This window comes from Amblyraja radiata, chromosome 4 (genome assembly GCF_010909765.2).
Source record: "Amblyraja radiata isolate CabotCenter1 chromosome 4, sAmbRad1.1.pri, whole genome shotgun sequence".
Lineage (NCBI taxonomy): Eukaryota > Metazoa > Chordata > Chondrichthyes > Rajiformes > Rajidae > Amblyraja > Amblyraja radiata.
In genome coordinates, this window is record NC_045959.1 from 115,497,072 (window position 1) to 115,524,574 (window position 27,503).

A 27,503-nucleotide genomic window follows, 5' to 3' on the forward strand; every position below is an offset into this window, starting at 1 on the left:
AAACATATAAGATTGTTAAGGGTTTGGACACGCTAGAGGCAGGAAACGTGTTCCCGATGTTGGGGGAGTCCAGATCCAGGAGCCGCAGTTCAAGAATACGGAGTAAGCCATTTAGAACGGAGACGAGGAAACACTTTTTCTCATAGAGAGTGGTGAGTCTGTGGAATTATCTGCCTCAGTGGGCGGTGGAGGCAGGTTCTCTGGATGCTTTCAAGAGAGAGCAAGATAGGGCTCTTATAAATAGCGGAGTCAGGGGATAAGGGGAAAATGCAGGAACGGGGTTTAGTTTAGTTTAGAGATACAGCGCGGAAACAGGCCCTTCGGCCCACCGAGTCCTCACCGACCAGCGATCCCCGCACATTAACACTATCCTACTATCCTACACACACTAGGGACAATTTACATTTACACCAAGCCATTTAGATTACAAACCCGTACGTCTTTGGACTGTGGGAGGAAACGGAAGATCTCGGAGAAAACTCACGGGGAGAACGTGCAAACTCCGTACAGACAGCACCCGAAGTCGGGATGGAATCTGGGTCTCTGGCGCTGCAAGTGCTGTAAGGCGCATCAAATCAGTAACAAAATCGGCCTACTATCACCTCAAAAACGTAGCAAGATTAGGAGGACTCATGTCAGCTCAAGACTTAGAAAAACTTGTACATGCCTTTATTACTAGTAGGCTAGATTATTGTAACGGTCTCCTTGCAGGTCTTCCGAAAAAAACTGTCAGGCAGCTACAGCTTGTTCAGAACGCTGTTGTTAGAGTTCTAACAAAGACCAAAAAATTTGAACACATTACACCAATTCTTAAATCCTTACATTGGCTCCCTGTATGTCAGAGAATTGATTTCAAAATCCTGCTGCTCACCTATAAATCACTACATGGTTTAGGGCCAAAGTATATCACTGACATGCTTCCACTATATAAGCCTTCTAGACCGCTAAGATCTTCTGAGACCAATCTGTTAGTGATTCCCAGAGTAAATACAAAACATGGGAAAGCGGGATTTAGTTACTATGCAACAAATAGCTGGAATAAACTTCCTGAAGATTTAAGACTTGCCCCAACTTTGACCACTTTTAAAAATAAGACTGAAACTTTTATGTTTACTTTAGCTTTCAGCTAAATCTTAACTACATTGCACTTTTAACTTTTGCACTTTTTATAATGCATTTTTAACCTTGCTTTTAATTCTTCTATTTTATTTCATTTTATTATTTCATTTTATTGTATGACATGTTTTTATGTGAAGCACTTTGAGTCTGCCTCGTGTATGAAATGTGCTATATAAATAAAGTTGCCTTGCCTTGCCTTGCGCCACAGAGTCTAAAGATGATGCCCAACCCCCACCGAGTTGTCCAGCACTAGCATCGACAGTTCCTGGTGTCCTCAGGCCACCACCTCTTCTGCCCACACCCACAAGAGTCTGCTTGAGCTGAAACCCCTGCATCTTACCGGTACTGCTGCCGACTATCACACCTTCCCACGTTGGTCTCTCTTAGTTTCGTGGCTAACAGTCTGATTATGTTGATGAAAAGCATGAAGTTCACCTGGAAAAAGAAAAGAAACACTTTCTAACATTTTATTTATGGAGAGTATGGGGAATCAAGAACCAGAGGCTATAGAAACATAGAAACATAGACAATAGGTGCAGGAGTAGGCCAATCGGCCCTTCGAGCCAGCACCGTCATTCAATGTGATCATGGCTGATCATCCACAATCAGCTAGATAGAGCTCTTAAAAATAGCGGAGTCAGGGGATATGGGGAGAAGGCAGGAACGAGGTACTGATTGGGGATGATCAGCCATGATCACATTGAATGGTGGTACTGGCTCGAAGGGCCGAATGGCACCTATGGTCTATGGTCTATGGTCTATAGTACCCCGTTCCTGCTTTTTCCCCATATCCCATGATTCCGTTAACCCTAAGAGCTAAAAGTTAAGGAAATAGGTTTAAGATGAGGGGAGAATATTAAGTAGGAATGGCACGGTGGCGCAGCAGTAGAGTTGATGCCTCACAGCGCCAGAGACCCAGGTTCGATCCCGACTACGGGTGCTGTCTGTACGGAGTTTGCACGTTCTCCCTGTGACCTGCGTGGGTTTTCTCCGAGATTTTCGGTTTCCTCCCACACTCTAAAGACGTGCGGGTTTGTAGGTTAAATGGCTTGGTGTAAATGTAAAAATTGTCCCTCGTCTATGTAAAATAGTGTTAATGTGCGGGGATCGCTGGTCGGCGCGGACTCGGTGGGCCAAAGGGGCCTGTTTCTGCGCTGAATCTCTAAACTAAACTAAAACTGAAGGACTCCGAGGGGCAACTTGTATTGAACGAGCTGCCGGAGGAGATAGTTGAGGCAGGGACTAATGCAACGTTTAAGAAACATTTAGACAGGCACATGGATAGGACAGGTTTAGAGGGATATGGGTCCAAACGCGGGCAGGTGGGACTAGTGTAGACAATAGACAATAGGTGCAGCAGTAGGCCATTCGGCCCTTCGAGCCAGCACCGCCATTCAATGTGATCATGGCTGATCATCCCCAATCAGTACCCCGTTCCTGCCTTCTCCCCACATCCCCTGACTCCGCTATTTTTAAGAGCCCTATCTAGCTCTCTCTTGAAAGTATCCAGAGAACCTGCCTCCACCGCCCTCTGAGGCAGAGAATTCCACAGACTCACAACTCTCTGTGAGAAAAAGTGTTTCCTCATCCTCATTCCAAATGCCTTAACCCTTATTCTTAAACTGTGGCCCCTGGTTCTGGACTCCCCCAACATCGGGAACATGTTTCCTGCCTCTAGCGTGTCCAAACCCTTAATAATCGTATATGTTTCAATAAGATATCCTCTCATCCTTCTAAACTCCAGAGTGTACAAGCCCAGCTGCTCCATTCTCTCAGCATATGATAGTCCCGCCATCCCGGGAATTAACCTTGTAAACCTACGCTGCACTCCCTCAATAGCAAGAATGTCCTTCCTCAAATTAGGATACCAAAACTGCACACAATACTCCAAATGTGGTCTCACTAGATGGGACACGTTGGTCGGTGTCGGCAAGTTGGGCCGAAGGGCCTGTGTCCGTGCAGTTTAACTTAATGGCTCTGTAAATTAAGCCAGGATGATATGATTAAACCTGGGTTAGTAAAATTCACCTCAGTTTGAGTTCAGTCCTAAATCGGAGGGAGATAGTGTTTGTGTTTGAGAGCTAAGTAGAGCTCTTAAAGATAGCGGAGTCAGGGGACATGGGGAGACGGACTGAGCCACGCCCACACTTCCAGAAGGGGCGTGGCCTTCATGGCGGTGATTGACAGGAGAGAGAATCTCAAGATTTTTTAAACACTAATAAGTCTTTTATTTTTCATCGATGGGAAAAATCCTTGGGGCCTGCGCAGAGGAGGAGGACTCTGAGTAAGATGGCCAAAAAATCACAGCTATATGTGGTAGCGTTTTTTCTAAAATCAAAGCACAGTGCAAACAGGAAGTGGTCAAGATGATTATATAGATTAAGGGTTTGGACACACTAGAGACAGGAAACATGTTCCCGATGTTGGGGGTGTCCAGAACCAGGGGCCACAGTTTAAGAATAAGGGGTAAGCCATTTAGAATGGAGATGACGAAACACTTTTTTTCACAGAGAGTGGTGAGTCTGTGGAATTCTCTGCCTCAGAGGGCGGTGGAGGACTCTCTGGATATTTTCAAGAGAGAGCTAGATAGGGCTCTTAAAAATAGCGGAGTCAGGGGATATGGGGAGAAGGCCGGAACGGGGTACTGATTGTGGATGATCAGCCATGATCACATTGAATGGCGGTGCTGGCTCGAAGGGCCGAATGGCCTACTCCTGCACCTATTGTCTATTGTCTATATCTCACCAATATTGAAGCCAGAATCGGTAGCTGATAAATCAACTTTAAGTTCCCCGCACTTAAATCCCAGCACCTGTAAAGACAAAATGTGAAAGAATATTATCAGATATATCGTCATCTCAGAAATAATGATTCACAATTTCTGCACACGATCCATTGGTTGATTGATACAGCGCGGAAACAGGCCCTTTGGCCCACCGAGTCCACGCCGACCAGCGATCCCCACACATTCACACTATCCTACACACACTAGGGACAGTTTTACATTTTATGCCAAGCCAATTAACCTACATACCCGTATGTCTTTGGCATGTGGGAGGAAACTGAAGAAACGAAAAACCTTGCGTCCCCTTGGCATCAACATTGAATTCTCCCAATTTGGCTAGCCCGTGCTGTCCCCCCCCTCCCCCCCTCCCCTTCCTTCACCCTCTAGCTGTCTCCTCCCATCCGCCCGCCCTCGGGCTCCTCCTCCTCCTCCCTTTGTCCTTCTTTCTTTCCCCACCCCCTATCAGTCTGAAGAAGGGTTTCGGCCCGAAACGTCGCCTATTTCCTTCGCTCCATAGATGCTGCTGCACCCGCTGAGTTCCTCCAGCAATTTTGTGTACCAAACTAAAAACCCAAGCAGGTCACAGGAACTTCTACAGGTGCACAGTAGAGAGCATCGTGGCCTGGTTCGGCAACTTGAAAGTCCAGGAGCGGAAAAGACTGCAGAAAGTTGTGACCACTGCCCAGTCCATCACCGGCTTTGACCTCCCCACCGTCGAAGGGATCTATCGCAGTCGCTGCCTCAAAAAGGCAGCCAACATCATCAAGGGCCCACACCATCCTGGCCACACACTCATCTCACCCCTGCCATTGGGAAGAAGGTACTGGAGCCTGAAAACTGTAACGTCCAGGTTCAGGAACAGCTACTTCCCTACAGCAAGGATGAGAGGATATCTTATTGAAACATATAAGATTATTAAGGGTTTGGACACAGCTAGAGGCAGGAAACATGTTCCCGATGTTGGGGGAGTCCAGAACCAGGGGGCACAGTTTAAGAATAAGGAGTAAGCCATTTAGAACGGAGACGAGGAAACCCTTTTTCTCACAGAGATTTGTGGGTCTGTGGAATTCTCTGCCTCAGAGGACGGTGGAGGCCGGTTCTCTGGATACTTTCAAGAGAGAGCTAGATAGGGCTCTTAAAGATAGCGGAGTCAGGGGATATGGAGATAAGGCAGGAACGGGGTACTGATTGGGGATGATCAGCCATGATCACATTGAATGGCGGTGCTGGCTCGAAGGGCTGAATGGCCTACTCCTGCACCTATTGTCTATTGTCTATTGTCTTTCCGCTGACTGGATAGCACGCAACAAAAAAGCTTTTCACTGTACAAGTGACAACAAACTTAACTAAACTAGTGGGGTATAACATGGAACCAGTGTGAACGGGTGCTGAATGGTCAGCATGGATTCGGTGGGCCGAAGGGCCTGTTTCCCTGCGCCATCTCTGAACCCGGCTGTTATACGTACTCAGTATCGGCCAGAGTCGCTCTGACACTCGCCCACGCAGCCACGAATACGGCAGGGACCCCTGCAGGTGGAAAACAGGCCATATAACCATATAACCATATAACAATTACAGCACGGAAACAGGCCATCTCGGCCCTACAAGTCCGCGCCGAACAGGCCAGAAATATGTTACTGAAAAAATAGATTCTCAGCAAGACAATTTCTGCTGCCTCCATTTTCATCGTTTTATCATTTCGTTTAAAGACCGACTCAAGTTCGTTCCTGTCAGGAAGGAGATGAGGAGGAATTTCTTCAGTCAGAGGGTGGTGAATCTGTGGAACTCATTGCCACAGAAGGCTGTGTGGAGGCCAAGTCAAATGGATATCTTCAAGGCAGAGATAGAGAGATGCTCGATTAGTACGGGTGTCAGAGGTTATGGGGAGAAGGCAGGAGAATGGGGTTAGGAGGGAGAGATAGATCGGCCATGAATGTATGGCGGGGTAGACTTGATGGGCCGAATGGCCTAATTCTGCTCCTATCACATGACCTTTTGACCGTAGATGCTGCCTGACCCACTGAGTTACTCCATTGCTTTGTGTCCTGTATCATCCTCCAATCCTTCTTCAGACTCTCTTTTATCTGTTTAACAGGGTACTGATTGGGGATGATCAGCCATGATCACATTGAATGGCGGTGCTGGCTCGAAGGGCCGAATGGCCTACTCCTGCACCTATTGTCTATTAGTTTATCTTCTGTTTATTTTCGTCTGTTTAGTATAGTTTAGAGATACAGCGTGGAAACAGGCCCTTCAGCCCACCCAGTCCGTGCCGACCAGCGATCCCCTGTTCACAAACTAGTTCTATGTTATCCCACTTTCTCATCCACCCCCTACACACTAGGGGGCAATTTACCGAGGGCCGATTAACCTACAGACCCGCACGTCTTCGGGACGTGGGAGGAAACCGGAGCGCCCGGAGGAAACCCACGCGGTCACAGGGAGAACGTGCGAACTCCACACACAGATAGCACACCAATCAGGATCGAATCTTTCCCCTCTCACCAAAAACCTATAATCCCCTGGTTCTTGCTTCCCCTACCCTGGGCAAAGGACTCCGTACATCCTCCTCATGATTTTGTACACCTCTATAGGATCGCCCTTCATCCTCCTGCGCTCCAAGGAACAGAGTCCTAACCTACTCAACCTCTCCCTACGGCTCAGGCCCTCAAGTCACAGTCGTGGTGGCACAGCGGTAGAGTTGCTGCCTTACAGCGAATGCAGCGCCGGAGACACGGGTTCGATCCCGACTACGGGTGCTGTCTGTACGGAGTTTTACGTTCTCCCCGTGACCTGCGTGGGTTTTCTCAGAGATCTTCGGTTTCCTCCCACACTCCAAAGACGTACAGGTTTGTAGGTTAATTGGCTTGGTAAATGTAAAACTTGTTCCTAGTGGGTGTAGGATAGTGTTAATGTGCGGGGATCGCTTGTCGGCACGAACCCGGTTAATTCCCAGGATGGCGGGACTGTCATATGCTGAGAGAATGGAGCAGCTGGGCTTGTACACTCTGGAGTTTAGAAGGATGAAAGGGGATCTTATTGAAACATATAAGATTATTAAGGGTTTGGACACGCTAGAGGCAGGAAACATGTTCCCGATGTTGGGGTGGTCCAGAACCAGGTGCCACAGTTTAAGAAGAGGTAAGCCATTTAGAACGGAGATGAGGAAACATTTTTTCACACAGAGAGTTGTGAGTCTGTGGAATTCTCTGCCACAGAGGGCGGTGGAGGCAGGTTCTCTGGATACTTTCAAGAGAGAGCTAGATAGGGCTCTTAAAGATAGTGGAGTCAGGGGATATGGGGAGAAGGCAGGAACGGGGTACTGATTGGGGATGATCAGCCATGATTACATTGAATGGCGGTGCTGGCTCGAAGGGCCGAATGGCCTACTCCTGCACCTATTGTCTATTGTTTGTTGTCTATTGACTCGGTGGGCTGAAGGGCCTGTTTCTGCACTGTATCTCTAAACTAAACTAAACTAAAAAAGTCCTGGCAACATCCTCGTAAATCTTCTCTGCATTCTGACCTCCCTCCTACTTCACGGAGACCAAAAGAGAGCAGTCTGAAGAAGGGTCTCGACCGGAAATGTTGCCCATTCCTTCTCTCCAGAGGTGCTGCCTCACCCACTGAGTTACTCCAGCATTTTGCGTTTACCTTCGATTTAAACTAGCATCTGCCCTTCTTTCTTCCACGTCCAAAACAGAACACACTGACGACTATGGTCGCTTTATTTCCCTGCATCACCAAACTTAATGAAACATATAAGATTGTTCAGGGCTTGGACACGCTAGAGGCAGGAAACATTCTTTACTCAGAGAGTGGTAGCTGTGTGGAATGAGCTTCCAGTGAAGGTGGTGGAGGCAGGTTCGTTTTTATCATTTAAAAATAAATTGGATAGTTATATGGATGGGAAAGGAATGGAGGGTTATGGTCTGAGCGCAGGTATATGGGACTAGGGGAGATTATGTGTTCGGCACGGACTAGAAGGGTCGAGATGGCCTGTTTCCGTGCTGTAATTGTTATATGGTTATATGGTTTATATGGTTACATGTTCCCGATGTTGGGAGAGACCAGAACCAGGGGCCACAGTTTAAGAATAAGGAATAAGCCATTTAGAACAGAGACGACAAAACACTTTTTCTCACAGAGAGTGGTGAGTCTGTGGAATTCTCTGCCTCGGAGGGCGGTGGAGGCCGATTCTCTGGATGCTTTCAAGAGGGAGCTAGATAGGACTCTTAAAAATAGCGGAGTCAGGGGATATGGGGAGGAGGCAGGAACGGGGTACTGATTGGGGATGATCAGCCATGATCACAGTGAATGGTGGTGCTGGCTTGAAGGGCCGAATGGCCTACTCCTGCACCTATTGTCTATTGTCTATAAATGATGTGCTTGAATGGATGATTGTCGCATACTTCCCAGTATGGACCTTCAACCCAAACAGTCCTGAGATAAAACATAAACACAATGTGCTTGAGTTACTCAGCAGGTCAGGCAGCATCTACTGAGGGAGTGGACCAACAATCTTTTTGGTCATTTGAATATTGATTTCTCTATGTTCAAGTAACCCTATGCATCCTCCCTCTCTCCATCCCTCCCCCACCCAAGTTGTACCAGCATCAAAGTCATCTTGTTGAGTTTCATTGTCTGTAACTCATTTTTCCCTAGCCCACAGCTAACAATGGCCTGTTTCCTTTGCCATCGTTACATTTTTGCACATCTTTCATTCATTTGTTCTACATCAGGACGACAGATTGCGCAATGGGCTAAGTGTTCGGCTGGCAACCGGAAGGTAGCCGGTTCGAATCCCGCTTGGTGTGCATACTGTCGTTGTGTCCTTGGGCAAGACACTTCACCCACCTTTGCCTGTGTGTGAATGTGTGTGAGTGATTGGTGGTGGTCGGAGGGGCCGTAGGCGCAGATTGGCAGCCACGCTTCCGTCAGTCTGCCACAGGGCAGCTGTGGCTACAGAAGTAGCTTACCACCACCGAGTGTGACTGAGGAGTGAATGAATAATGCGATGTAAAGCGCCTTGAGTATTAGAAAGCCGCTATATAAATCCCATCCATTATTATTATTATCTCTCCACATCACCGCCTATATCTCTCGTTTCCCTTTCCCCTGAAGAAGGGTCTCCACCCGAAACATCACCCATTCCTTCTCACCAGAGATGCTGCCTGACTCGCTGAGTTACTCCAGAATTTTTGTGTCTATCTTTGGTTTAAACCAGCACCTGCAGTTCCTTCCTACAAAACAAAGTTTTTGTGTTGGGACCCTTCTTCAGATCTTACCTCCACAGATGCCGCCAGACTAGTTGAGTTTAGTTTAGTTTAGAGGCCCAGCACAGAAACAGGCCCTTAGACCCAGCGAGTCCGCGCTGACCAGCGACCACCTCGTACACGAACACTATCCTACACACACACACACACACACACAAGGGACAATTCACATTTGTACCAATTAGCCTATAAACCTGTACGTCTTTGGAGTGTGGGAGGAAACCGGAGCACCCGGAAAAAAAGCTCACGGGGAGAGCGTACAAACTCCGTACAGACCCCACCAGGATCTCGATCAAACCTGGGTCTCTGGCGCTGTAAGACAGCAACTCTACCGAGCGCCACCGTGCCGCCCTGGAGTTCCTCCAGCACTTTGTATTCCAGCATCTGCAGTTCCCCTTGTCTCCGCGTAGAGTTGTCACTGTGACCCACTAAGGTCATAAAGTCGTAAGTGATAGGAGCAGAATTAAAAAATATCCACTGACTTGGTCTCCACAGCCGTCTGTGGCAAAGAATTCCACAGATTCACCACCCTCTGACTAAAGAAATTCCTCCTCATCCCCTTCCTAAGAGAACATCCTTTAATTCTGAGGCTGTGGCCTCTAGTCCTAGACTCTCCCACTAGTGCAAACTTCCTCTCCACATCCACTCTATCCAGGCCTTTCACTATTGGGTAAGTTTCAATGAGGTCTCCCCCTCATCCTTCTAAACTCCAGCGAGTACAGACCCAGTGCCTTCAAACGCTCATCATAGGTTTGGAGAACGTGGATAGGTGACCTTTCAGAAGAAGGGGTCCCGACCCGAAACGTCACCTATCAATGTTCTCCAGAACTGTTGACTGACAGCTCCAGCATTTCGTGCCCATCAGTAAACAGACACAGACTTGAGTTTTTGTGGATAGTAAAAAAAACAGGGATCTTAAGGGCCTGTCCCACTTTCACGACCTAATTCACGACCTCTGCCGAGTTTGCCCTTGACTCATACTCGCAGCATGGTCGTCACGAGGTCGTAGGAGGTCGTAGCAGGTCGTAGGTAGGTCGTGATGCTAGTCGTAGGTACCCGTGGCATCAAGTAGGTCGGGACGTATTCCTAACCTGATGAAAAATATCCACGAGTAAAAAAGGTCGTGAATTAGGTCATGAAAGTGGGACAGGCCCTTTATAGAAACATGTACAATTCTTAAGGGATTGGACAGCCTAGATGTGGGAAATATGTTCCTAATGTTGGGGGGAGTCCAGAACCAGGGGTCACAGTTTAAGAATAAGGGGTAGGCCATTTAGGACTGAGATGAGGACAAACTTTTTCAGCCAGAGAGTTGTCAATCTGTGGAATTCTCTGCCACAGAAGGCAGTGGAGGCCAATGTTTTCGAGAGAGTTAGATTTAGCTCTTAGGGCTAACGGATTCAAGGAATATGGGGAGAAAGCAGGAACATGGTTCTGAATCTGGATGATCAGCCATGATCATATTGCTGGCTTGAAGGGCCGAATGGCCTACTCCTGCAACTATTTTCTATCTTTCTATCTTTCTGTCCCATCTCCACACTAGTCCCACCTGCCTGCGTTTGGTCCATATCCTTCTTACTAATGTTTCCAAAGGAATGGAGAGAGTTACGGAGGGAGGGCGAGGAGAGGTGAATGAAGTTGACGATCTTTCTCTTACCCCAGCCTATTAAGGTGAAGCCCCAAAGGTACTTCTTGTCCGAAAAAAAACGTCATGAAGATGAGGCTGTGGAGATACAGGCCTTCCACCAGAATCCAGTAGTAATTAGTCGCAAGGAAATAAAGGAAAATGGTGACAGCAACCTTAGCATCCAATCTGGAAGACAGTGAAGAGAACCACGTTAGCACAGCACCAGCGCAGTTATTGTTCAAAAACATCACAGTAACTTGCAACAATAGACAATAGACAATAGGTGCAGGAGTAGGCCATTCGGCCCTTCGAGCCAGCACTGCCATTCAATGTGATCATGGCTGATCATCCCCAATCAGTACCCCGTTCCTGCCTTCTCCCCATATCCCCTGACTCCACTATCTTTAAGAGCCCTATCTAGCTCTCTCTTAAAAGTATCCAGAGAACCGGCCTCCACCGCCCTCTGAGGCAGAGAATTCCACAGACTCACAAATTTCTGTGTGAAAAAGTGTTTCCTCGTCTTACCCCTTATTCTTAAACTGTGGACCCTGGTTCTGGACTCCCCCAACATCGGGAACATATTTCCTGCCTCTAGCGTGTCCAAACCCTTAATAATCTCATATGTCTCAATAAGATCCCCTCTCATCCTTCTAAGTTCCAGAGTGTACAAGCCCAGCCGCTCCATTCTCTCAGCATATGACAGTCCCGCCATCCTGGGAATTAACCTGGCGAACCTACGCTGCACTCCCTCAATAGCAAGAATGTCCTTCCACAAATTTGGAGACCAAAACTGCACACAATACTCCAGGTGTGGTCTCACTAGGGCCCTGTACAACTACAAGAGGACCTCTCTTTGCTCCTATACTCAACTCCTCTTGTTATGAAGGCCAACATGCCATTAGCTTTCTTCACTGCCTGCTGTACCTGCATGCTTACTTTCACAAACGGAGCATCAAGTCCACTCCGCCATTGAATCGTGGCCGATCTATCTCTCCCTCCTGACCCCGCTCCCTTGCCTTCTCCCCGCAGCCCCTGACACCCGAGGGGTAGGAGGTTGGAATTTAAGAAGTTCCTTGGGAGAGGGGTTGACACTTACATACTGCGACTTGTCCTGTGATGGCGGGTCAGTGATAAACTTCAGGTTCTCCCAGGAACCTCCTTCCAGCTCCAAGAAAGTTATCTCCGAGTACAAGACGGCGTCCTTCACAAAGATGCTGATGGCGCGGAGTATGAAGGACACAAAGAGGTGGATGTGGATGTAGTTCCTGGTACAGTGAAGCCGTCTACGATAGAACAGATACACACACAAACAAAGTAAGGGGGGGGCGGCCAAGGTGGCACAGCGGCAAATGGGCCTCTCCCACTTGGGCGATTTTTTAAGGCAACGACTAGTTTGTCGCCACACGGTCGCCAGTGGTCGCCGGGAGTCGTCTCCTCAGTCGCGCAAAACGTCGTAGCGTCTTTCTGGTCGCCGCTGAATTTCCAACATATTCGGTGACAGTGGGCTTGACGCCAACGAGCGTAGCTTGACTTCTCCTGATGTAGGTGCTGTGTCGTAGATTGTCGCCAGGATGGCGTAGGATTTTCGGCGACCTGCTATGACTATGGCAGTCACCGTCAGTTGCCTAAAATATTGCCAAGTGGGACAGGTCCTTTACAGCGCTTACAGCGCCAGAGACCCAAGTTCGATCCCGACTATGGGTGCTGTCTGTACAAAGTTTGTAAGTCCTCCCCGTGACCCACGCGGGTTTTCTCCGAGATGTTTGATTTCCTCCCACGTCCCAAAGACGTGCAGGTTTGCAGATTAATTGGCTTGGTGTAAATGTAAATTGTCTCTCGTGTGTGTAGGGCAGTGGGCTGAGGGACCTGTCTCCGCGCTACGCCTCTAAACTGAACTAATATAATTTTCCAGAGAAGAGTTCTGTGTAAAACGTTACCCAACTTAAGCCCCTGTCCCACTGTGCGGGTTAATTCAAGAGTATCCAGAGTTTCCCCTGATTCGAACTCGGAGAATTACGGTAATGGCCATTCATAGGGACTCGGGGCTCTCGTGGACATTTTTCACAATGTTGAAAAATCTTCACGAGTTTACCGCGTTTCCTGGGTACCTGCCGTTAGCGTTACGAGACATCCCGAGTTCCGACGAACCCGCTACGTACATTCTGCGTACTTACCACAAGTTCGATTTTTTCTAAACTCGGGTTTTTAAAAAAACTCTTGAATGACCTCGCACAGTGGGACAGGGGCTTTACAGTGTGATGTGTCTGAATATTTGCACACAGATTTCTAACTTAAATGCCGAGTGCAACTATAACTGTACAGGGCCCTAGTGAGACCACACCTGGAGTATTGTGTGCAGTTTTGGTCTCCAAATTTGAGGAAGAACATTCTTGCTATTGAGGGAGTGCAGCGTAGGTTTACATGGTTAATTCCCAGGATGGCGGGACTGTCATATGCTGAGAGAATGGAACGGCTGGGCTTGTACACTCTGGAGTTTAGAAGGATGAGACGGGATCTTATTGAAACATATAAGATTATTAAGGGTTTGGACATGCTAGAGGCAGGAAACATGTTCCCGATGTTGGGGGAGTCCAGAACCAGGGGCCACACTTTAAGAATAAGGGGTAAGCCATTTAGAACGGAGATGAAGAAACACTTTTTCACACAGTGAGTTGTGAGTCTGTGGAATTCTCTGCCTCAGAGGGTAGTGGAAGCCTGGTTCTCTGGATGCTTTCAAGTGAGAGCTAGATAGGGCTCTTAAAGATAGCGGAGTCAGGGGATATGGGGAGAAGGCAGGAACGGGGTACTGATTGGGTATGATCAGCCATGATCACATTGAATGGCGGTGCTGGCTCGAATGGTCCAATGGCCTACTCCTGCACCTATTGTCTATTGTCTATTACTTATTGCAAACGTAAACTGTGTAAGAAGTCGTGTCTTAAAGCTGGATCTGCGGGTGAAGATTTCTGCACAGAGTGGTGTGTGCCTGGGACGTGCTGCATGGGGAGGTGGTGGCGGAAGATACGATAGGTTTACAGTTTAGTATATTGTCACGTGTGCTGAGGTACAGTGAAAAGCTTTTGTTGCGTGCTAACCAGTCAGCGGAAAGACTATACATGATTACAATCGAGCCGTTCACAGTGTACAGATAAAGGAAGAAACGTTGGGAATCGAGATGCAAGAGTGTGGAGCGTTTGTAACGCGTGATTGTAGATCTGCTTCTGTGGCCGGCGCGCAGATAGTCGCCTGGGCTGGACGCCATCTTGGAAGGAGGCATTTAAAAGACAGGAAGACAGATATGCAGGGAATGGAGGGATATGGGTCATGTGATGGTTTTGGCATCATGTTCAGCACAGATATTGCGGGCCGAAGGGCCTTTTCCCGTGCTGTACTGTTCTACGTTCTACCATTTGATTTCCGTTAACCGTGACTTAGTTTAGAGACGCAGCGTGGAAACGGGCCCTTCGGCCCACAGAGTCCACGCCGACCCGTACACTAACCCTATCCGACACACACTTACAAATTTACCGAGGGAAATTAGCCTGCAAACCTGTGCGTCTTTGGGACGTCGGAGGAAACCGGAGCTCACGGATTTACAAAAACAGGGTAAAACTGTACGTGCAAACTCCATGCAGACAACACCTGTAGTTTGGATCGAACCGGGGTCTCTGGCGCTGTGAAGCATCAGCTCACCCGGTGCATTTAGATAGTCTGGTCTGGGGAGATCGGCCACCGTGACCATCGGTATATATGGTCGGTAAGTTAGATTGTGCAAAACTCATGGACCTGTCCCACCTAGGTGATTTTTTCGGCGACTGTCATAGTCGTAGCAGGTCGCCGAAAAAAATGGCTACTGGACCCCCCCCCCCCCCCCCCCCCCCATGACAATGTCTACAACAACCGACCACCTAGTCGATGTCCAGCTACGACAAGCTACCGCAAACATCCGGCGACCCATTACAACGTCCACCTACGACCACACCTACGTCCACCCACGACAAGGTAAGACAATTCAGTCACCAATACCTGTCTCCGGTTGACAATAGGCAATAGGTGCAGGATTAGGCCAGTCGGCCCTTCGAGCCAGGTTGACGTAGGTTGACGTAGGTAGTCGCCAATGGAATTCGCCGGAGACAACCAACGTCACCCGGCGACAACCTACAACAGCACCTACGTCAGGAGAAGTCAAGCTACACTCATTGGCGTTAAACCCACTGTCGCCGAATAGTTTTGATCATTTCAAAATCCAGCGGCGACCAGAAAGACGCTACGATTCTTTGGGCGACTGAGGAGACGACTCATGACCGTACAGGCCGCACCTTCGGCGACCATGTGGCAACAGCCTGTAAAAATGGCCTAAGTGGGACAGGGGCATAATTGCGATGCAATGTAAAATGCTTTACCTGAAATAGCCCAGTATAATGACAGCCACAGTGAGGGAACCAAATGAGATGGAGTACCCCACTGTGTATATGAGGTACAGCCGGTCAAAGATATCCTGCAAGAAAACGAAGAGATGTTACAGACTGCGCTCAGCATTATCCTCAACACACAATCGGACAAAGGACTCATATCTACAGCACAAAGGAACAAGATCTGTGGAATGTTCAAGAAGGAACTGCAGATGCTGGAAAATCGAAGGTACACAAAAAAAGCTGGAGAAACTCAGCGGGTGCAGCAGCATCTATGGAGCGAAGGAAATAGGCAACGTTTTCGGGCCGAAACCCTTCTTCAGACTGATAGGGGGTGGCGGGGAGTCGCTCCATAGATGCTGCTGCACCCGCTGAGTTTCTCCAGCATTTTTGTGTACCTACGATCTGTGGAATTCTCTGCCTCACAAGGCGGTGGAGGCCGGTTCTCTGGATACTTTCAAGAGAGAGCTAGATAGGGCTCTTAAAGATAGCGGAGTCAGGGGATATGGGGAGAAGGCAGGAACGGGGTACTGATTATAGAAACATAGAAACATAGAAAATAGGTGCAGGAGTGGGCCATTCGGCCCTTCGAGCCAGCACCACCATTCATTGATCATGGAAAATAAGTGCAGGAGTAGGCCATTCGGCCCTTCGAGCCAGCACCGCCATTCATTGTGTTCATGGCTGATCGTCCCCAATCAATAACCCGTGCCTGCCTTCTCCCCATATCCCTTGATTCCACTAGCCCCTAGAGCTCTATCTAACTCTCTCTTAAATCCACTAAGTGAATTGGCCTCCACTGCCCTCTGTGGCAGGGAATTCCACAAATTCACAACTCTCTGGGTGAAAACTTTTTTTTTGGGGGGGGGGGGGGTTGATCGTTTTATATATATCAACCGAAGACAGACACAAAATGATCAATATATGATCCATGTTCCATGTTCTATGTTTATTGTTCTATGTTTTGTGTTCTGTGCCCCATGTTCTATGCCCCAAGGTCCATGTCATATGTTCCGTGTTACAGTAAGCGTCTCCTTTGTGTCTCACCGACCTTTTCCGTGCTGTGGTTCAGATGTAGCAGGTGACCCGAGCACTCTGTGTAGTTGGCCCAGGTGCGGTTGTTGATGGCTGCGAGTTCCCAGCTCCCATCCACGTTACACTGGCGGTAGGCGCGGCCTGCAAGCGACACAAAGTCAGTCAACGACAGGGCGGCACGGCGGCTCAGCGCAGAAGCTTTAGAGGGACAAAGGTTAATATCCCTTTTATACGGAACGACAGATGGCACAATGGGCTAAGTGTTCGGCTGGCAACCGGAAGGTAGCCGGTTCGAATCCCGCTTGGAGTGCATACTGCCGTTGTGTCCTTGGGCAAGACACTTCACCCACCTTTGCCTGTGTGTGAATGTGTGTGAGTGATTGGTGGTGGTCGGAGGGGCCGTAGGCGCAGATTGGCAGCCACGCTTCCGTCAGTCTGCCCCAGGGCAGAAGTAGCTTACCACCACCGAGTGTGACTGAGGAGTGAATGAATAATGCGATGTAAAGCTCGTTGAGTATTAGAAAGGCGCTATATAAAACCCTTCCATTATTATTATTATTATCCCTGTACAGCACCGCAACCTTTAGGTATTGAAGGGTCTCGACCCGAAACGTCACCCATTCATTCTTGATCCGCATCCCCTTTGTCTCGTTTTCACACCTTGCACTTCCTTGTCTCTGCATCTCCCTCTCCCCTGACTCTCAGTCTGAAGAAGGGCCTCGACCTGAAACGTCACCCATCCCTTCTTGATCTCCATCCCCTTTTTTCTCGCTTTCACACCTTGCACTTCCTTGTCTCTGTATCTCCCTCTCCCCTGACCCTCAGTCTGAGGAAGGGCCTCGACCCAAAACGTCGCCCATTCCTTCTCTCCAGAGATGCTGCCTGTCCCGCTGAGTTACTCCAGCGTTTTGTGTCTCTCAACACAATCATTGACGCCCATCGATGTTCCTGGCCAATTCACTGGATGTTTTCAAGAGAGAGTTAGATTTAATTGTTAGGGCTAAGGGAACCACGGGATATGGGGAGAAAGCAGGAACTGGGTATTGACTTTGGATGATCAGCCATGATCATATTGAATGGCGGTGCTGCCTCGTAGGGCCGAATGGCCTACTCCTGCACCTATTGTCAATGTTTCTATGTTTCCTGATAGGTATTCATTGACGTACCCCAACTGTTAGGGATGGATATTCCTTGACGCACACCACTAAGTTTCTTTATATCGAAAATTAAAATAAAGGATTAAATAGGATTATTAGTTGTATTAAGGGCCTGTCCCACTTAGGCTATTTTTTCGGCGACTACAGGCAACTAGACTGTCGCCACATGGTCGCCACATGGTTGCTGGGGTGGCGCCTGTACGGTCGTGAGTCGTCTCCTCAGTCGCCCAAAGAGTCGTAGCGTCTTTCTGGTCGCCGCTGGATTTTGAAATGTTCAAAACAGTCGGCGACAGTGGGTTTGACGCCAATGAGCGTAGCTTGTTAACTCCTGATGTAGGTGCTGTCGTAGGTTGTCACCAGGTGACGTTGGTTGTTGCCGGGTGCTGACTCCGGTGAATTCCATCGGCAACTACCTACGTCAACCTACGTCAACCGGCGACAGGTACTGGCGACTGAATTGTCTTCAGTTGTCGCCGACAGGGTCGTACCTTGTCGTAGCTTGTCGCTGGTGGACGTTGGTTGTCCAGGTGGACGTCGGAAGGATAGGGGGGCACTGCACTGGCAGCAGCCTGTCGGCAGCGTGTCCGTTTTTTTTCAACTTTTTTTATTTTTTTAGTATGTTTAAAAGTGTGTTTTTAATGTTTCTTTGTGTGTTATGTGTGGGGGGTGGTGTGGGGGGGTAAGGGGGAAACCGTTTCGGCCGCCTCTTCCATGGAGAGGCGATTTTTTCAGGTCGCCTCCCCCGTGGCCTAACAGCAAGGATCGGCGCGGACTTTCCCGGAGACGCGCCCGGAGCTTCAGCGGCGGGCGCAGCGTGGACTCTCGGCGCGGAGCGGGTGAGACCTCGCTGGAGGGGAGCGCTCCGTTACGCTGGCCCGCGGCAGCCGGCAGCCTGAAGCCGCGGTCTGCAGAACTCCAGCTGGTGCGGCGTCTACAGCCCGGGATCCCTTGTGGAGGACCCGGGGGGAAGAAGATGCTTCCACCGCCGGCCCGCGGCCGTCTTCTACCGCGGGTGCGGCATGGACTTAACATCACCCCAGGAGGGGAGCTTCGACCGCCGGCCCTGCAGACTGCGGTGCTTCCGGCTGCGGCACGGCAGGTACTTTAAAACTTTGACCGCCGGCCTGCGGCCTACACCAGCCTGAAGCCGCGGTCTCTGGTTGGGAAGAGCCGATCCTGGACTCACCTTGACTCTGACTTTGTCCCTTACCATCTGGACGCCCGCAGCAACGGCTGTGGAGGGTGGTGGTCCCGACCACGGGGGAAAATGGAGGAGGACTGGCCAAGCTCTGTGCCTTCCACCACAGTGATGAATGCTGTGGTGGATGTTTGTGTAAAAATTTTATTGTGGTTGTGTTTTTTATTATTGTACCGCTGCTGGCAACCCAAATACCACCGACCTTGGTTGTGTGGCAATTAAATTATATCAATTATATCAATCCTAGGCGTGGTCGTAGGTGAACGTCCTAATGGGTCGCCGGTTGTCAATAGCTTGTCGTAGCTTGACGTCGACTAGGTGGTCGGTTGTTGTAGACATTGTCATGGGGGGGGAGGGGGGGACCTGCTACGACTGTGACAGTCGCTGGCAGTCGCTGAAAAAATCACCTAAATGGCACAGGCCCTTCAAGGGCCAGTCCCACTTGGGAGTCATTAGTGTGTCATTTGTGAATCCCAAAATCCTGGGGCGCCGCGCGCGACCACAAGTCACTGCCTATGTCACCACGCACCATGGGCGCATAACGCATGCCATGCACTCATCACGTGCGCGTCGTGCGTCGTGACGTGTAAACGATGTTGCGTAAATGACGCGCCATTGGTGCCCGAGTGGGACAGGCCCTTCAGTGTTGTTGCATTTGGATTCGTGTTTTAAAACTTATTGTAACTGATTCTTCTTCTTCTTGCGAGTGAAACATAAACCAAAGGAATAGTTAGATCTCAAGCCGGGTGTTGAGTAGCCGGGTTGTTGTCTCTGTTGGCGTCAATGTCTGCCAGGCTCTGACACAGCTCCATTTGGTGGGTGGTAGAGCGGGCACCCAGAGATGACATGGTTGGCTGTCTGTTGTTCTGTTCCCACATTCACAGGCTGGGCTCTGGCGGAGGGAGCCCCCATCTCCACACGCTGGCATTGAAACGCCCAACTCCAGTACCAAGTCTGTTGAGCTTCACCCATGCTCCTCTGGGGAGGTCAGACCCTGGACAGCTTTTATCTGGTGAAGAGATGTAGCTGTGTAATGGAGATGAGGTTGCCTTCCACTCCTGTGACCACTTGGTGGCTATCCAGTGTGCTTTTGGCTCAGTTGGCAGGATGGATGTTATGGAAAAGAACTCCTGGCATCCATCCATTGTAACTGATGATAGGAAATTGGAAATTGGGCAATAGCTCAAGGGTCAAAATCTGTCTGAACATTTGGCCGTTCCGAGTAGAATTTCAGCAATCAGGCGTGTGCTACTCTGCCTGCGTGTTTGGAAATCGAACGCAACTTGTCAGTGGATCGGCGACAACAACAGCGCCAGAGACCCGGGCGAGCTCCATCCTGACTACGGTTGCTGCCTGCACGTTCTTCCCGTGACCTGTGTGGGTTTTCTCCGGGTGCTCCGGTTTCCTCCCACACTCCAAGAAGTGCAGGTTCGAGGGTTAATTGGCCTCTGCAAAGTGTAAATTATCCCTAGTGCGTGTTGGATAGGCCCAGCGTACGGGGTGGGCCGAAGGGCCTTTTTTCCACACTGTGTCTCGAGGAACTAAAACAATGGACAGACAATAGACAATAGACAATAGGTGCAGGAGTAGGCCATTCGGCCCTTCGAGCCAGCACCTCCATTCAATGTGATCATGGCTGATTATCCCCAATCAGTACCCCGTTCCTGCCTTCTCCCCATATCCCTTGACTCCACTATCTTTATGAGCTCTATCTAACTCTCTCTTGAAAGCCTCCAGAGAATTTGCCTCCACTGCCTTCTGAGGTGGAGAATTCCACAGACTCACAACTCTCTGGGTGAAAAGGTTTTTCCTCATCTCCGTTCTAAATGTCTTACCTCTTATTCTTAAACTGTGGCCCCTGGTTCTGGACTCCCCCAACATCGGGAACATGTTTCCTGCCTCTAGCATGTCCAAACCCTTAACAATCTTATATGTTTCAATGATCCCCTCTCATCCTTCTAAACTCCAGAGTGTACAAGCTCAGCTGCTCCATTCAATCAACATATGACAGTTCCGCCATCCCGGGAATTAACCTTGTAAACCTACGCTGCACTCCCTCAATAGCAAGAATGTCCTTCCTCAAATTAGGGGACCAAAACTGCACATAATACTCCAGGTGTGGTCTCACCAGGGCCCAGTACAACTGCAGAAGGACCTCTTTGCTCCTATACTCAACTCCTCTTGTTATAAAGGCCAATATGCCATTCGCTTTCTTCACTGCCTGCTGTACCTGCATGCTTACTTTCATTCTCTGAACAGGAGTCTGAAGAAGGGTTTCGGCCCGAAACGTCGCCTATTTCCTTCGCTCCATAGATGCTGCTGCACCCGCTGAGTTTCCCCAGCAATTTTGTGTACCTTTGCTTACTTTCATTGACTGATGAACAAGGACCCCAGATCCCGTTGTACTTCCCCTTTTCCCGACTTGACACCACTCAGATAATGGCGATTCAGATTAGAGCCAAAAGCAGCCTCCTCCTCCTCCATCCATTCCCCCACTGTCGACTCTGGTGAAATTTCACGAAAAGCTGCCAGAAGCTGCAGATGCTGGAATCTGCCACGTGAAAAGCACAAAAGTGCTGGAGGAACTTAGCGGGCCAGGCAGCGTCAATAGTTTTGTTTGGTTTAGTTCACGGAAACAGGCCCTTCAGCCCACCGAGTCAATAGACAATAGGAGCAAGAGTAGGCCATTTGGCCCATCGAGCCATTCAATGTGATCATGGCTGATCATCCCCAATCAGTACCCCGTTCCTGCCTTCTCCCCATATCCCCTGACTCCGGTATTTTTAAGAGCCCTATCTAGCTTCGTGTCGATCGAGAGTCCGTGCCGACCTGCGATCCAAGCACATTAACACTGCCCTGCACACGCTAGGCACAATTTTCCAATTATACCAAACCAATTGACCTACAGATTTACTGTACGTAAATATTATTTATTCAAATGTGATTTGAATATTGCGGGCTGCAAGAATGCGTGAACAAGGAAACATGTAGATCTTACCTTCGTGGTTGAAGTCGTAAATATAATCTGGGCACTGCATGGCAACCAATTTGCCCGGCAGTCCTTCTGGCCAGCAGAGGATACCGTCCCATTGGGACGCACAATACCGTTCTGTGGAGCACAGGCACATACGAAATACAGCAGTGAATGAAGCACATAGTGTTCTGTTGAATCAGGAATATCAGGATGAATAGACACAAAATGCTGGAGTAACTCGGCGGGTCAGGCAGCATCTCTGGAGAGAAGGAATTGGTGACGTTTCGGTCTTCTTCAGACTGAGAGTCAGGGAAGAGGGAGATACAGAGACATGGATGTGCAAGGTGTGAAAACGAGACAAAGGGGATGAAGATCACGGAAAAATGTAGAATAGATCATTGTTCGCTGGGAGAAGGCGGACAGAGATAAAATGTATCAGATGTATCCCGGCTTGGCAACTTGACAGTCGCCAGCAGTCCGCTGAAAAATCGCCCAATTGGGACAGGCCCATAAAGCTCTTCCTGAGCTGAAACCGCGAAGCAAAAAAATACACTGGATGCTGGAAAAAGCTGCAAATTGCAAGTTGCAACATCTCTGCAGAATTCAAAATGCAACAGGGAGCTCCAGTGCAAAGTGAAAAGGAATCACCTTTTCAAGTCAATGACTAGGAGCAAATTGTGAAGGCTCTGCAAAACGCTGAAGAACATCTCACATCCTTCACTTAGAAAAACCCACATCTCCAATGACAAGCAGACCAGCCGTGAACTCAGCGCTGGCTGCACTGCCAGCCTTTCACATCCAAAACCTGCAATCACTGCACACTAGAACTCTATCACGCACTTTCAGACAATAGACAATAGGTGCAGGAGTAGGCCATTCGGCCCTTCGAGCCAGCACCGCCATTCAATGTGATCCTGGCTGATCATCCCCAATCAGTACCCCGTTCCTGCCTTCTCTCCTGTCAGATGGGAGCGGGGAGAAGAAGGAATGGCCGGGGTGTAAAAGAGCCTTGATTATGTAAATCTCCTGATTAAGTCAACCAGCATCATCAAGGACCCACACCACCCTGGTCACACACTCATCTCACCACTGCCATCGGGAAGAAGGTACAGGAGCCTGAAAACTGTAATGTCCAGGATCAGGAACAGCTTCTTCCCCGCAGCCATCAGGCTATTAAACACAACAACAAATAAGCTCTACAAAAGACTATGTTATTATTGCACTACATTAGTTATTTATTGAACTTTTTCTTGTTTTTCTCTTTCCCCGTTATATACTAGGTTTACATATTCACATATTCTGTTGTGCTGCAGCAAGTTAAACCCCTATCCCACGGTACGAGTTCATTCCAAGAGCTCTCCCGAGTTTGCCCTGATTCCAACTCGGAGATTTACGGTAATGGCCGCTCGTCGTAACTCGGGGCTCTCGTGGACATTTTTCAACTTGTTGAAAAATCTTCACGAGTCTTCCCGAGCTTACCTGCCGTTAGCGAGTCTTCCCGAGTACCTGCCGTTAGCGTTACGAGCCGCTAAGAGACGTCCCCGAGCTCCGACGTACCCGCTACGTTCATTCTCCGTGCTTACCACGAGTTTGATTTTTTTTTAAACTCGGGAGAGCTCTTGGAATGAACTCGTACCGTGGGAAGTAGGGCTATAAGGATTTAATTGTCCCATCCGGGACTTTATGACAATAAAACACTCTTGGTTAAGTTGCTGTTGGCTGCTTTCACGAGGCAGCGTGAAGTGTGGATGGAGTCGATGGTGGGGGAGTCTGGTCTGGGCAGGTCTGTGTGACGGACTGGGCTGCAGTTTCCTGCGGCCTTGGACAGGCAGGGCTGATGGCCAAGCCAAGTGGTAATGCATGCCGACAGTATACTTTCTAGGGTGTACAGATGTGGAAGCTGGTAAGAGTTGCTGGAGACGTGCCGAACCCCCTTAGACATCTGAGGGAGGAGAGGTGTTGTTGCACTTTTCTTGGCCATAGCTTCAATGTGTTGGTCCAAGCTAAACTGCTGGTGATATTCACACCAAGCAGCTTGGAGCTCCACTTTGGCACCATTGATGCATCTACTCCACCATGCTTCCTGCAGCCAATGGCTGGCTCCATCATCATTTAGAGTCATAGAGTGATACAGTGTTGAAACAGGCCCAACTTGCCCACACCGGCCAACAATGTCCCAGCTACACTAGACCCACCTGCCTGCGTTGGGCAAGTATTTTCACACAGGTGGTAAAGAAAGCTTTTGGTGTGCTGGCCTTTATAAATCAGAGCATTGAGTATAGAAGTTGGGATGTAATGTTAAAATTGTACAAGGCATTGGTGAGGCCAATTCTGGAGTATGGTGTACAATTTTGGTCGCCTAATTATAGGAAGGATGTCAACAAAATAGAGAGAGTACAGAGGCGATTTACTAGAATGTTGCCTGGGTTTCAGCAACTAAGTTACAGAGAAAGGTTGAACAAGTTAGGGCTTTATTCTTTGGAGCGCAGAAGGTTAAGGGGGGACTTGATAGAGGTTTTTAAAATGATGAGAGGGATAGACAGAGTTGACGTGGAAAAGCTTTTCCCACTGAGAGTAGGGAAGATTCAAACAAGGGGACATGACTTGAGAATTAAGGGACTGAAGTTTAGGGGTAACATGAGGGGGAACTTCTTTACTCAGAGAGTGGTAGCTGTGTGGAATGAGCTTCCAGTGAAGGTGGTGGAGGCAGGTTCGTTTTTATCATTTAAAAATAAATTGGATAGTTATATGGATGGGAAAGGAATGGAGGGTTATGGTCTGAACGCAGGTATATGGGACTAGGGGAGATTATGTGTTCGGCACGGACTAGAGGGGTCGAGATGGCCTGTTTCCGTACTGTAATTGTTATATGGTTATATAGAGAGTCGTGAGTCTGTGGAATCCTCTGCCATTCAGCCCCTCGAACCAGCACCACCATTCAATGTGATCATGGCTGATCATCCCCAATCAGTACCCCGTTCCTGCCTTCTCCCCATATCCCCTGACTCCGCTATCTTTAAGAGCCCTATCTAGCTCTCTCTTGAAAGCATCCAGAGAACCGGCCTCCACCAGAGGCAGAGAATTCCACAGACTCACAACTCTCTGTGAGAAAAAGTGTTTCCTTGTCTCCGTTCTAAATGGCTTACCGCTTATTCTTAAGTTTGAAGATGGTCTGAAGAAGGGTCTCGACCTGGAACGTCACCTGTTCCTTCTCTCCAGAGACGCTGACTGTCCCGCTGAGTTACTCCAGCGTTTTATGTCTGTCTCCAAGAGAAGAAATGAAGGAGGACCCAACATGGGGGGAACACCATGGGGGGGGGGGGGGGGGGGGAGGGGAGCACAAGGGGGACCTGGCATGTTTGGCACCATTTTCAAGTCCCAGCGGACACACAGGTTCGAGTTGAAGGGGAACGAGCTGCATCTACTCGAGGAGGTAGTTGAGGCTGGGACTATCCCATCCCGTCCAGAACCAGGGGCCACAGTGGTGAGAAGGAATGGGCGACGTTTTGGGTCGAGGCCCCTTCTTCAGATTAATAAGGGTTTGGACACAAGCTAGAGGCAGGAATCATGTTCCCGATGTCAGGGGAGTCCAGAACCACAGCTTAAGAATAAGGGGTAAGCCATTTAGAACGGAGACGAGGAAACACTTTTTCTCACAGAGAGTTGTGAGTCTGTGGAATTCTCTGTCACAGAGGGCGGTGGAGGCCGGTTCTCTGGATGCTTTCAAGAGAGAGCTAGATAGAGCTTTTAAAAATAGCGGAGTCAGAGGATATGGGGAGAAGGCAGGAACGGGGTACTGATTGGGGATGATCAGCCATGATCACATTGAATGGTGGTGCTGGCTCGAAGGGCCGAATGGCCTACTCCTGCACCTATAGTATATTGTCCAAGGTCCTCAACGAATGTTGGATGAGATTGACTGGACGTTTAAGTTATAGGAAGACTTTTCAGAAGTCTATTGGTTCAGTGGGAACCATTGTGGGGGGATGTTTTTATGTTTATTGTTAAATTCTTTAATGTTGGTTCTTATCTTTAGTCATGTGTTGCAATGGCAAGTCAAATTTCACGACACCATTTGGTGTATGTGATAATAAATGTCCTTTGTATCCTTGTGTCCTTGTTTGGAATTGTCTTTTCAGAAGCAGTTGGACAGGTACATGGATAGGACAGGTTTGGAGGGATATGGACCGAACGCAGGCAGGTGGGACTAGTGTAGCTGGGACATTGTTGGGCCGGTATGGTCAAGTTGGGCCGAAGGGCCTGTTTCCAGGGGAGGAAAGCAGCAGCCGCACTAAGTTTGAGTTCATGCAATGCGATCTCTGATGCTTGAAAGAGAAAAAAAAAGCATTCTCGTGCCTTGAAGAAAAATAATCTTAAGTTACCAAGTCTTTGGTAAACAGCAAAGTTATTTTTGGCGGCACTCGCCCAGCAGACCGAATGATCCCACACTCTTGGTTGGGCCTTGCCTGCCACGCGTGTTCGGACTTTGCAAAGAGGCGCTGTGTTTAAAATAGTGCTTCACTGTCATCAAGGGATTGAGAGAAAAAAAACGGATTTGGTGGTACCTGGGAACGAAATATTCTGAAAGGCTAATTTTAGGCTGTTTTAGAACAGGGCCAGGAGGGGTGGACTGGTGTGCACAGCATGCCTCTCTGTGCAGGCGGGGAGACTTGAAACAGGGCCGGCTATGTTGGCTATGTAATTCAGTACACAACTCCAAACCAGACTGCTAAAAACAGCCGGAGGTACATAAAAATGCTGGAGAGGCTCAGCGGGTGCAGCAGCATCTATGGAGCGAAGGAAATAGGTAACGTTTCGGGCCGAAACCCTTCTTCAGACTGATAGGGGGTAGCGGGGAGAAGGAAGGCAAAAGGAGGAGGAGGAGCCCGAGGGCTGGGGGATGGGAGGAGACAGCCCGAGGGCTGAGGAAGGGGAGGAGACAGCAAGGGCTAACAAAATTGGGAGAATTCAATGTTCATGCCCGCAGGATGCAGACACTCCCCAAGCTGTTCCTCCAGCCATCTCATTGCTCGCAGTCCAATCTGAAGAAGGGTCTGAAGAAGTGTCTCGGCCGTATAAGCATAAACAAGGAAGATTACTAAAGGGCCTGTCCCACTTACGTGTCCTTGGCACGCAAATCTCGCGACCTCGTGGTCGCGTTGAGGCGCACAGGCATCGTATGGCCGCGCAGGGCTGGTCCCACTTAGAAGCGCGGAGGGGTATGTAGTTGTGCGCAACATCGTGTGGGGCTCCGAAATTTTTGTAGAGAACGAAATCTTCGCACGCCACCGGCCTGTGTCTCGACCCGAAACTTTGCCTATTTCCTTCGCTCCATAGACGCTGCCTCACCCGCAGTTTCTCGAGCATTTTTGTCTACCTTCGATTTTCCAGCATCTGCAGTTCCTTCTTAAACAAAATATGTTCCCAATGTTGGGGGAGTCCAGAACCAGGGCCCACAGTTTAAGAATAAGGGGTAAGCCATTTAGAACGGAGACGAGGAAACACTTTTTCGCACAGAGAGTTGTGAGTCTGTGGAATTCTCTGCCTCAGAGGGCGGTGGAGGCTGGTTCTCTGGATGCTTTCAAGAGAGAGCTAGATAGGGCTCTTAAAGATAGCGGAGTCAGGGGATATGGGGAGAAGGCAGGAATGGGGTACTGATTGTAGATAATCAGCCATGATCACATTGAATGGCGGTGCTGGCTCGAAGGGCCGAATGGCCTACTCCTGCACCTATTGTCTATTGTCTATTGACCCGAAACGTCACCCATTCCTTCTCTCAAGAGATGCTGCCTGTCCTGCTGAGTTACTCCAGCTTTTTGTGCCTAACTTTGGTTTAAACTAGCATCATCTGCAGTTCCTTCCCACACAGTAGGCCCAAGCCTACCAGCTCTCACAGGCACACAATGCTGGAGTAACTCAG

The 27,503-nt window shown here is 49.1% G+C and overlaps 1 protein-coding gene across 1 annotated transcript in view; it reads right to left on the bottom strand.

Annotated features, from left to right (window-relative positions):
• The window catches only part of pth1r (parathyroid hormone 1 receptor), a 101,876-nt gene that overhangs the window by 8,877 nt on the left and 65,496 nt on the right, over nt 1-27,503 (bottom strand). Inside the window, 9 exon segments of the mRNA XM_033020288.1 lie at nt 1,460-1,554; nt 3,865-3,931; nt 5,371-5,431; nt 10,838-10,886; nt 10,888-10,993; nt 11,908-12,090; nt 15,211-15,305; nt 16,271-16,395; nt 21,608-21,718. Of these exon segments, the coding sequence (XP_032876179.1) occupies nt 1,460-1,554; nt 3,865-3,931; nt 5,371-5,431; nt 10,838-10,886; nt 10,888-10,993; nt 11,908-12,090; nt 15,211-15,305; nt 16,271-16,395; nt 21,608-21,718 (892 nt within the window).